General features: G+C 38.8%; 1 protein-coding gene across 2 annotated transcripts in view; it reads right to left on the bottom strand.

Moving 5' to 3' along the window:
* Positions 1–12,131, bottom strand: part of TNPO1 (transportin 1) — a 32,254-nt gene that overhangs the window by 17,406 nt on the left and 2,717 nt on the right. For both annotated transcript variants that reach the window (XR_013843525.1, XM_079995421.1), the window contains exons 3-9: positions 10,371–10,446; positions 7,952–8,101; positions 5,407–5,513; positions 4,452–4,585; positions 3,470–3,551; positions 2,306–2,428; positions 227–345 (exon numbers count right to left, since the gene is read on the bottom strand). Coding sequence is in view for 1 of the 2 variants with exons in the window: in XM_079995421.1 (XP_079851547.1) it covers positions 227–345; positions 2,306–2,428; positions 3,470–3,551; positions 4,452–4,585; positions 5,407–5,513; positions 7,952–8,101; positions 10,371–10,446 (791 nt within the window). In the remaining variant the exon portion in view is untranslated. The remainder of the gene's footprint in view (positions 1–226; positions 346–2,305; positions 2,429–3,469; positions 3,552–4,451; positions 4,586–5,406; positions 5,514–7,951; positions 8,102–10,370; positions 10,447–12,131) is intronic.

Here is a 12,131-nt window from a genome sequence, read left to right as displayed (position 1 = left end):
GGTGGTGCCAGTTATCTTCCTTGCACACACTGAAACACCACCAAGGTATACCAATGATCACTCTCAACTATGCTACCATCAATGCAAAAGAATGTATACGTTTTATACGTGGATTATTGCCTCTGTTCCCAAAATCCATTTTTTAAAAAAAGACATTGAAAGCATGATGCAAATAAATTCTGAATCTATAAAATTATGGAGGGGGGCGGGCGTAGGATCAACTTACTTGGTAAGATGCCGACACAGAACATCTTTACAAATTGGCTGTTCAGCCAAAGTCAGCCAAAACTCACAAGCCTCCAAAGCCACATTTTCATCTTGGTCCTGAGTCCTTTGTAGCATATACTACACACAATGCCAAGGAAATAAAATGGCACAGCTGTCAGTTTCTTTGTAACTGTGATCTAATTAAAAAGAGCTTAATGTAGCAATCCACCACCAATGGGGTTGCTTACAAAAGTTGTTTTTTTAACTGAAAGTACCAGCTAAGCATGAACACCACAGTTAATTCATTTCTTTCCCATTGCACTGACTGACCCTTTATGATAATATTTTTGTGCTCAAGCTCAGATTTCACAAACAGCTAACCATTGGTAGTTGGTAGTGTGAGTGTAAGAATGACAGAGAGTGTGTTCCTAGATTATTCCGCTTCCCCTAGATTTGCATGTTTCCTGCATTATCATTTAAACCAGTAAACACTGTAGATGTAGATTAGTGTTAATTTGAAAATATGTAGTACCACAGTTTTACAAACCGTTTTGCTTGGCAGCTACCTAGTGCTGACATTTCCAAGTCTGAGAAAGTGTATTCTTTACTTGGGACTGGTCACATGTATGAGAAAGACAGAAGGAAACCCTTAAGGGGCATTAAAATCTTATGAATAACTAAATAATTTTCTCCATGCCACTCCCAGTGTCCAAAAAAGGTATTCCCATGATTTTAGGAATGTTTGCTAATCACTGCAAACTGTATCAATATACAGAGCAGTTCATAATGAGATTTCTCCATGTGATCCTATACCATAGCTGTCAACTTTTCCCTTTTCTTAAGGGAAATTCCCTTATTCCAAATAGGATTCCTCACAAGAAAAGGGAAAAGTTGACAGCTATGTCCTATACACTGCAAAGATCACACTTAGAAAATATGCAGACATTTGCATGTGAGAACCAGCACTTGCTCTAATGCCCTGTTAAGGATATGGATGGAAGATTAAGGCTGGCTAACTCATGGCCCGCTAAATGTTGCTAGATTCCAGCTTTCATCAACTCCAGCTGATGTCCAATGTCCAACAGTCAGAGATGATGCTGGGGCAGGCAAGGGAGTTTGTAAAACCTTGCAGATCGCAGTTGAGCCATTCTGAATCAGGAAATTCACAAAATGTGTTTAGGTATCCACACTTCACACAGAATATGGCAAATGGAGAAACAGATCACAAATATAAAATGGAACATTTAGAACAATCCTCAACAGTGTATTTGACTTGCAATGGCAGCCAATACATATTTAATCTAGTACAAAAACCCTCAAGGCTAGATTACTGCAATGCGCTATATACAGGGCTGCCTGTGAGATGGTTCAGAAACGTCAGCTAGTGCAGAATTTAGCAGCCATGTTGCTCACCAGAGCAAGATGGTTTGAGCGTATTACACCGATCCTAGTCCGACTGCACTGGCTACCAATTAGTTTCCAGGCCCAATTCAAAGTGCTGGTTTTGACCTATAAAGCCTTAAATGGCTCAGGACTGCAATACATCAAGGACCGCCTCTTTCCTCATCTTCTGAGGCCCTTCTTCATGTGCCTTCTCCTCAAGAGGCCCAGAGGGTGGCAACACGAGAACAGGCCTTCTCTGCAGTGTCTCCCTGTCTGTGGAATGCTCTCCCCAGGGAAGTTTGCCTGGTGCCTTCATTATACACCTTTAGGCACCAGGCAAAAAAGTTCCCTTTTAAGCTTTGGTTGATTTGATTGACATCCTATGCCCTTTTAAAATGATGGGTTGGGGGCATTATTGGGTGGTTGTTTTTATTTTGATTATATATTTTGTGGTTTTATATTTTGATTTTTTTTCTGTGAACTGCCCTGAAACCTCGGTGTAGGGTGGTATACAAATTAAATAAAAAATAACCCCACATATGCAGAAAAATCACTCAGCGAATTTAAGTAGTATGGCTTTCCTTTTACATTTGACACACACATGTATGTCTGAACATATGTGAATCTTACCCATCTACTTCTCCCTCTCCTTCTACACACAAAAAAACTGCTATTGTGTATTCATTTGTGTTTAATCAAAATTCAAAAAAGTTACCTCAACAATACTAATCATGTGAGGAAGTAAGCGGTCCATTCGAACTTCCAGTAGCATCACTAGAGCCCGACACACATTTTTACGTACTTCAGGCTCCTCATCGCCCGCCAACGCAAACAGATTCTGTTGAAGGGGAAAAGGTATTGTGAATAGGAGCAAACTAAATGGTTTACAGCACCTATGAGGTTTAAAATATGTTGTTTCGTTTTTAGTAATCCCCTTATTTGGAAGGAAAGAAGTGGATCTAAATATTAATTTTTTAGAATTATTATTTTGCCTTACTATCAGATTTACTTCAGAGCTCCAGCAGTTTTTTTTACTGTGTTACAAAGATAAAAAGATTAACTTCATTGGGGAAAAAGCATCTGTCAACTGAAATCGACATTTTTACTGGATTAGCTCATATTGGGGACTGGGGGTCTGTTGTGTTTCCTCAAGCCAAAAGCTATTAGGTGAAATCCAATGTTGCATGAACACACTTCTGCTTGCATAACACCTCCCATGCCCCCCTCAACCCTCCAGCACTGATTTAGGGGAGGGGGCAAGCAGGGAGAGGAGACAGAAGGAAAGTTCTGTTGTGCACACAGAAGTCAATTCCACTTATGCACAGACACCAATGGATTGCATCCATTGCATAGCCATAAAATTTCTGCTTCTAAAAGGCTTTTGGCTGGGCGGGGGGGAAACACTTATGAAACAATTGTTATAGTGGGAATTCTACCAGCTTTGATATCTGCAGGGACCATTTTTAAGTTTCCATTTAATTAGGAAGGATCTACAGTTCGTGGCTACCCCAAAATTGTAGCCATCAGCCCTCCTCCTCACCAGGTAAGCCCACTGGCCTTTCCCAAGGGAAGGGAATGTGGGAAGCATACCAGGTTGCATGCAGCTACCTGACAGTGTGGCCTGCCAGGCCAAAATGGTCCCCAACCCCTGCTGTATATATAATACAGAACCTGAAAGCAGCTATTGTTCAGAGTTCTAGGCTCTGCAATGGTTTCACACACTAATCAACTTTACGACTTCACACATTTCATTCTTACCCTGCTTTCATGGTGTGGGAGACCTGCATGTTTGTGTTCAATTTCCATAGTTTAATTAAAATTTTATCAACAATTTTAAAGGATCAAACTCAGGAAAGATAAGAAACTTTGTGCCACCTACCTCAATAAATCCATCAATGTGCAACATAAGGGCCTGAGTCCTACTGATGATAAACTGATTGACACATGCAACTGCATGGGACCTACAAAATGAATTTTTTTTCTTTTAAAAATCAAATCAAAAAGTACACTCACCACTTCTAAGACTCAAAACAGATTTGAAACTGATGTGTAAAGAAACAAAAAGCTATTTTAGTAGTACAATGGCTATAGCTTGTGTGTATAGCAACTATTAGCAACCAGAAAAGACTCAGGAACAGTAAAAACATTCTACACCAGTTACAACCAAGTGTAATCTCCAAAGCATGCCCAAATTTTAAGTGAGCCCAAGGATTTACAAGTTACAAAACATGAACACTGCAGCTGGGATCCAGAGAGGTCTGCATGCAAGTCAAGACATTTATTTTTGGACTGCCGCTCCAAAGTCAAGGCTCTTTCCAAATGTCATACACACATTAAGATTCAAGTGTGGTTAATTGAGTAGTTTGGGAACACTAAGATGTGGGGCAGGGGAGAGAGAGTTTACATCCAGGAGACAACTGGAGGTGTTTCTGTTAGTATCCAGTAAAAATACACCTACGTTGCCTTAATGACAAAAGTTTATTGACTGGTTTCCCACTTGTACTTGGTAATCACTTGCGTCACAGCAACTGCCTTGGGCAAAAAGAACTGACGCTTCTGGTTTACAATAGTTTCCCTTCCTAGAGGCCAGGTAAATCGCTGTTTACAATGGTGCTAAGCTCCAGTGAAGTGAACCATGCTTTCATGAAACGATGCTGAGGAACTTCAGCAAATACAACGAATTTGTTCAAAGTCTCAGAAACTGGAAGAGTATCAGTCAGACTAGATAAACAATTTGTTTTTGGCCTGAAATGGCATTCAAGTTAGCCATATTTAAAATACCTTCCCATAAAATCTTGCTAACTGAAGTATTTGAAAAATGTGTGTGTGTGTATATACAAACATGCATGGTCATCTCTTACCTTATCTTTGGACTGCTATGCTTGAAGAACTGTAAAAACTTAGGGATCATGATATTGAGAGGGCGATCTAATGCATCACTATCTAAGATTTCAGCAGAATCTTCACAAATCTTCTGAAGAGCTCCAAATGCACCCTGCCAAATAAACACACGTTTTGGTGATTGTTTGAAAATTCTATATGGACACCTTATTATTTTAGAAATCCTCACTCCCTTATCTCAGTACACTCCTATTTAAAAAACAACACCTGGTAGCAATTTCTAGATTAAAAATGCAAGCAAAAGAAAATCCTGCTGGAACCAATCAGTTAGACCTGGCTGGGATCCTGTAACCATTTGCTGTGGAAGCAAAAGATAGACTGACTCCAGGGATGAAGTGGGAAGGTTTCCCCACGTTAGCCTCCGAAGTGGATGGAGTGGAAAGCACCCAGCATCTGGGCATCAAAAAGCAGAGGAAATTTTGGCACCCAAGCATCCTGCCTAAAGTCTTCCCAGATCTCCTAGACCTAGAACAACATAGGTTAATGAGCAAGATTGAATAAATGCAAAAATCTGCATGAACAAGTCTTGCTTAGCATGTTCTCTTGGATGTCTCCAATACTAAACAGGAATTCTTTTTTTGTAGGATTACATTGACATGTGAATGAACATTTGCACACTTGAGTATCAGGCAGCAAAAAAACGACCTTATTGAGTGTTATACAACAATTGCCCCAATATTTCAATCAACTTTCACTGAGAATTATGATATTTTCTTACGGGTAACAGATCAACACTAATGTGCTTGGGTGAGCAGGATCATTTAAATCGCTTTTTGGAAGATTAAAGGTAAAAATAGATTCCTACACCGTTCAGTAGTAATTATGGTTAGATTACAATGCAGTTTAAATGCAATTTAAAATTTGGTTATCTTCTACCAAATGCAAATGTAGTACTAGATGGAAAATAAGTCATACCTCACAGGTATTGTAGTCTTCAGAATCCAGTAGGCTACAAAGCTTTGGTAAGAGGTCAGGCCAATTCTGCAATTCTCCTTTTGAGGCAATGGTTGTAATCAGGATACCTTGGATTTGTTGGAAAAAGAATAAAGTTAACCAACCCATTTAGTATTCTGATGTAAGCATACAAGTGTTAACAAATGAATTATATCGGAAACAGGAGCAGTCTTCCTCTCTAGAATATTAAACAGAAAGATGGTTTGATCTTTCGGTCTGTGAACAGAATTAATTTGATAAGTAAAGAAATTCCTTTGCTCTCAAATCCATCATTTTTCTAAAGCTACAGAAATATTAAGTGATGAAATCAACATTCCAAGCAAAACTGTTTAACACTAGGCAGATAGATGGCCACTGCTGGCCATTACTACAGGGGTTGAGGGAATCTAGCAGGCAGTGGTATAGCTACATATGCAGCTTTTCAACTGCGTATTTACAGGGCAGTAATGCTTCTACAATTCTAGCTGCAGGCAGCCATTTATGGCAGCATGGGGAACACTTGGGGACCACACTTGTGCACCTAAAGTAAACATGTGAATACCAAGTTATACTAGTGCAGAAAGATCAATAATTTTGCTCTACAAAACTAACACCAATCTTAACACTGACCACACTCAAACTGATCGCTGGATTTGCCTTATAACAAACCATTTATTAGGTTCAGATTATGGAACTACTATCCCCCTTAGGCAGAGTTGCTAAGTCATTCCTCTTTGGAACAATTACCAGTCAGTTCTGAAAGATCTCCGAAATACCTTCAAAGCACAGAAACAAGCCAATCATTTCAGACTGAAGACATTTAGCTATACCATAAAGCTATAAAAATATTCATACTCTAATGAGTGGCAGAGGGAAATAAGAGAACTATCAGTAAATAACCAGTACAAGCAAAACAGATCACACTAAACTTTTCTAGCGGTAAAGACTTCAAAACAACAACTTCCAATGTTGTGGCTCAAACCTAATGTTGAAACCCTGTGCACATTTACAAGGGAGCAGGGAACTTACTTCTGATTAAAATCCTTGTGATCCAGCTCCAAGATATTCAATGTACTGAATGGCTACATCACAAGTAGTGGTCAAGAGGATAGACCTACTAATATAAATAGCTTCTCTTAAACCATTTGCGGAACACTGATTCATATAATCCTTCTTTAAATATTGTAGTTTATAGAATCAGCTAAGAAAACACTTCCACTTGCAAAATGTGGCTGTGCCAAAGGAAACGTGCTCCTCTCCTACTTCACAGAAGAAAATATGACCTGTATTTGCATTCTGTAAGTAAAAATCCCACCTTGATAATCATACTCTACACATTTTCCTTAAAATGTTACATTTCAAAAGCATGGAAATTGTTATTTATCAACATGGATTGGAGGTGTGGAGGAGACTGAACTGTGGAGAATTTAGCTGCGTCCAGCAAAAAGCCATTTAAATGTTTCAGAAGTTAGCCAACCATATATTCACAGAATGTAATCGATTTTAAAGTAATTGCTTCCTTGAAGTGCAAGGAGAAAGCTTTAATCCATCCTCCTTTCCACATGTCAAAACAATGTCACCATACTCCACACTCCAATGACTATCTTCTGGGTAGCAGTGAGTTTGTGTGTTTCCAGAAATGGGGAATCAGCCACTGTTTCTCCTCTTCCCAGTAGGCCTTTGTGCAACCTGATAACTGCGCAGCACCTAAGGGTTTCATTTGGATCTCTGCTACCTCCTCCCACATTCTGTCTGAAGAGTCTTACCAGATGTGGACCCCTTTTACCTGCTAATCTGATGAGGAGTTCTTCAGAACCTTGCCCACCGTTTTGTGATTATTTTGGTTAGCCCAAGAGAAGGTATTGCCCTAATATTTTTTTTATGAGCCAACACAGCTACCTGTACTTTGTGTGTGACTTTTCATTGCAAAGACTTGTAGACAGCAACTACTTTCTTCTACCCTGAACTAACATATAACATGTCACTACAACCAAAATGTATATATAGTAAAGTCTTATTTATTTAACTTGTATACTGCCCTTCATCCGAAGATCTCAGGGCAGTTCACAGTCAGCTGAAGTTTAAAACCCATTTCAATTTTAGTCACAAAGATGAAACATTACTTTAACACACAACTTGACCAGAAGCATAGTAAATGGTCAAAACAAAAACATCTAAAGAAAGAAAATGTTGTTTTCTGTGAAGATAAGAACAAAGGACTTGGAAACCAATGATATATTAAATTGATTTATGTCAAAATGTTTCACTACGGGTAATATAGACCACAATATTCCAATATTACTGTAATTAAAATATTGAAGTACAGTACACTATCCTATCCAATCAGATTGGATTGGTACACTAGCATATATGGACCTCTCAATTATTAAACAAACAAACAAACAAACACATTTTAAGAAACCCTCTAAAACAGCTCTCGCAGAAGCTTTCAAGTAATTTCTCATAGCATGCAAACAGTTGCCACCAAGAACTGGCCTACAAATACTTTTAAATACCTGCAACTCACCTACAGTGGCTCTGATTAACGGGGAGGAGTCTCCGATATTGTTTAAGCACTCGCTTTTAATGAAATCAGTTACTCCATTAGGAAAATTGTGAAAGTGAGCTTTCACATTATTCTTCAAGATGAGACCACTCAACGACCGTGTAGGTTCATCTAAAATGAAGAGTTTTAAAGTGGAATTTAAATATTTTAGTAAAATAATACATACTCTACAGAAGCTTTAAACACTAATATTTCATATGGCAAAACTTTATCAGGGACACATTAAAATTAGCTGTTAAAAAAACCCAAGAACTTGATTGTACAGTATAAGTGAAGCACTCCTTTACCTAGAAACAGGACACACCAGCCATCTTGTAGCAGGGCTCACAATATCAAGTATAAAATTTAAATTGTTTTATACTTCATGGCTGTCACTAAGGAATAAGGCCTATGGTACTAGAGTAATATCTTGAGAACAACACCTCACTTTGTCCAGAGTTTATTTATCCTGTGCTTTGTAGTGGGAAGCCATCTGCCCAGAATACTGTACATGGGGACCTTCCCACGGCCTGCATCAAAATTTAAGGAAAAAGAAATCCTAAAAAGTCTTGTCATGTGAATAAGTCTCTTTCTTAACTACTGTATGGCAATGCCATATTTTCACCTCCAATAAATAAAAAAAAGTACAAGGCAGATGAGGGTTTTTTATACACTAAAACCCATCTGAAAAGAAAAGAAAATATTTGCTTAAAAATAAGTTCCACATTAAGGTACAATCAAGGAATAGAAACTATAATACAATTTAGGCTGTGGGTTAAAGCCTCAGCGCCTAGGACTTGCCGATCGAAAGGTCGGCGGTTCGAATCCCTGCGGCGGGGTGCGCTCCCGCTGCTCGGTCCCAGCGCCTGTCAACCTAGCAGTTCGAAAGCACCTCCGGGTGCAAGTAGATAAATAGGGACCACTTACCAGCGGGAAGGTAAACAGCGTTTCCGTGTGCGGCTCTGGCTCGCCAGAGCAGCGATGTCACGCTGGCCACGTGACCCGGAAGTGTCTCCGGACAGCGCTGGCCCCTGGCCTCTTAAGTGAGATGGGCGCACAACCCCAGAGTCTGTCAAGACTGGCCCGTACGGGCAGGGGTACCTTTACCTTTACCTAGTATATTTTTACTAAAAAGCTTTCATTTTTATCTTTTAGTCAAATGCTCAAACAAATGCCAAAGAAGAATCTGTATTAACCACATTTTGGAAAGTTTTGACATAGGATGTCTTAATTGCTTCTTTGTCCCCTCCTGGATGATTTGGTGAGCCAGGCTAGATACCGACATTCTAAGAATGAACCCTGTTGCTTATTTAGTTAAACAGAATTTCAAGTGTGTTAAAAATATAGACTTCTGTTGGAAAACATTCCATGATTTGAACACCCAGACTAAGGCTGCAGTCCTGCATAAACTTACCTGAGAATAAATTTAATAGAACTTAACGTGTCTTTAGTTCTAAGCAGGCCATGAATAGGATTCCACTGTAACAGGAAATAAAATAGCCAAGCACAAAAACCAAACTAGAGGTACACTTCCTGCATAAAGACCAAATCCTACCGTCACAAAAACCAGTGCTTTTTTATTATCCAAATGCCACATTTAATAAGAATCTGGAGCTTGAATAATTTAGCAGGAAATACATGGTTATGGATCCAAACACTGGCCTTTAGAAGGCTCTAACAGGGAGCCTTGCATCAAAAGCAGGATTAGAAAAGAATGTTTTATTTTTTAAAGATGGATGCATTGTTACAGAGCCAATATTAATGTATAGGGAGCTAGATTACTAAAGAGGGCATAAAATATCTAAACAATTGGCAGAACTGACTTGCACACAGGAATAACAGTAGCTCAAAATAAATGAAGACTAGCAAAAGTGCATAATTTTGTGCACTCCCTTAAGCAAAGGTTCTCTGCTTCTCCCCTCCACAGTTAAAATATCTGTACTATTTAACATCACCATCATTTTATAAATGTTGGGGAGGGGACCCTTGCCCTTGAACAACTTTTGCTTTTCTGTAAGATATTGTAGCCATGTTAACACCATGACTAGTTTCATTGACATGAAAACATCTGGGTTTTTTAGTAAAAATCTTGGAAAGCTCCACCAATACCTGTTACTCACAACCCTAACTTAAACAGATGTGCTTGAAAGCAAATTCCATTTATTTCAAAACAACTGATCTTGGGACCACAGCATAAGGAACATTTGATTATAATCAAGTCTACAGACTATATTTATGTATGCACTGAATTCCTACAGTGCCTTTCATCACACACAGCAAACACAGGATGATTGTAATCTACAAAATTGCAAGTAAAAAGCTCCCAAACATGAAAAGTGCCTGCATATTTTTTCTAGTTTTGTGAGTGCTTATTAAAAATGGTATAGAGCTAGTGACTCACCTTCAGATTTTAGCTTCGTAAGAACAAATATCAGGTAGTTGTTGAAGTCTGGATACTGATTGAGCTGTTCCAGTTTCTACAGTAGAGCATTCTGTTAAAGACCATTTCTTGTGCATTGTTTGCAAGTTCTCAATACATTTAAACCTGCAGCTGAAACTGTTTTGGTTTTTTGTTTGTTTTTTAAAAGATCAAAACTGGAAGTAAAAAGTTTCTAACTACTGACAAAGTGTAATCAGGACAGCAAACACAGCAAGGTACTTCAGTACAAATCTGGAGGTCTTGTTATTTGCCATTTAACTGGCTGTCAATAACAAGGAACATTTGCCACCAACAACCACAATAGAAAAAACTGGAAATTTAACGCAGTACCATGTGGAAGCATGCATAGCTATGTCTCCCTTCTGCTGTTAAGAGCTTCCCATACACAGTTTCCTAGCACTCTGTTGGATGCAAATGCAATGCAGATCATTGCTCTTCCCTGCTTAGTAGGGGTTAGCATATGCAGAAACCATTCCTCCCCATCGCTTGCATTAGGCCTTGTCAAATCCAAAGCAAATGGCAGCAAATTAGTGTCTCTGCTGGGCTCAACCCATGAGACTCAAGCAATGAAACACAACTGCCATCAGCCCCAAGCCACGGCAATTGTCAGGGGTGATGTGAATTATAGTCCGTAACATCTGGTGAGTACCACATTGGCAGAAACCCAGTGCTAACTTTTGCAACTCACCTAGATTTTAGCTGTCATTTAAAGTTAAGTTACTTGCAGACTGACTACTGCGAGAATCAAGTGATGCATAGAGACTCATTTCAAGATTAAGTGAGCATACTTGTTTACACTATGCATGCTTATACATCCTATAGGTTAATCCCATGCACACCTATTCAAAAACAAGACCCACTGGGTCCAATGGAACCTTCTTGAGAGTGATAGGATTGCAGACTTAGGCTGCAATGAAAGCTACTCACACTCTCAGTCACGCCAGCTTTGAAAGATTTGTACCCATGTCTAGGATTGCAATCTAAATCTGAAACAATGTGAAGAATTCAGACATTTTAGAAATAAATAAAACTTTGATAAAGTATTCTAGTAAAATGCTGTTGCAGACAGTAAAGATACAATCTTGTAAGCCCATCCATTGGAGCAGACCCCACTGAATTAAATTTAACTCCTTTGAAGGCATGTATACAATAGCATTGTAAGTATTTTAAATAAATATTCATATGTACACATGTAGACATATGGTTGTTATAGTTCATCTTACTAACAATGTCAGAAAGATGTGCAAGCCATAGAAAACAGTGTGGTGTCGCTACAGGAGTGTTTTCTGTTCTCTTCTATTGAGTTTGATTACTCCCAAGTTATTTTCCAGTGTTCTTGTCACTTTCAGAGATGTTGAAGAAAGCCAATGAATCTATTTTAGCAAAATTAGTCTGGCATTCTAGGCAATGCAATGTACCCAATTACTTTTCCCTATTACAAAACATCAACTGAGCATACTGCATGCATGTTGATGTATCAAACTCAAGATGGTAGAAAGTGGTCAAACACATACCTATTTCAAGAATGTATGTTTTAAAAAGGTGCAGCTTCACCATCTATCAGCAGCTGTGATATCATACTTCTAACCAGAACGAACCAACCCAGCAATCAGATTATCAGATTGGGCACAAAACAATAGGAGAAACTGTGAACTGCCCTGAGACCTGCGGGTATAGGGCAGTATGCAAATTTAATGAATAATAATAAGACTGTACATTACT

Source organism: Podarcis cretensis (assembly GCF_951804945.1).
Source record: "Podarcis cretensis genome assembly, chromosome: 11".
Classification (NCBI taxonomy): domain Eukaryota; kingdom Metazoa; phylum Chordata; class Lepidosauria; order Squamata; family Lacertidae; genus Podarcis; species Podarcis cretensis.
Note: the sequence above shows the minus strand (reverse complement) of the source record. Positions and strands in the feature narration are given on the sequence as shown.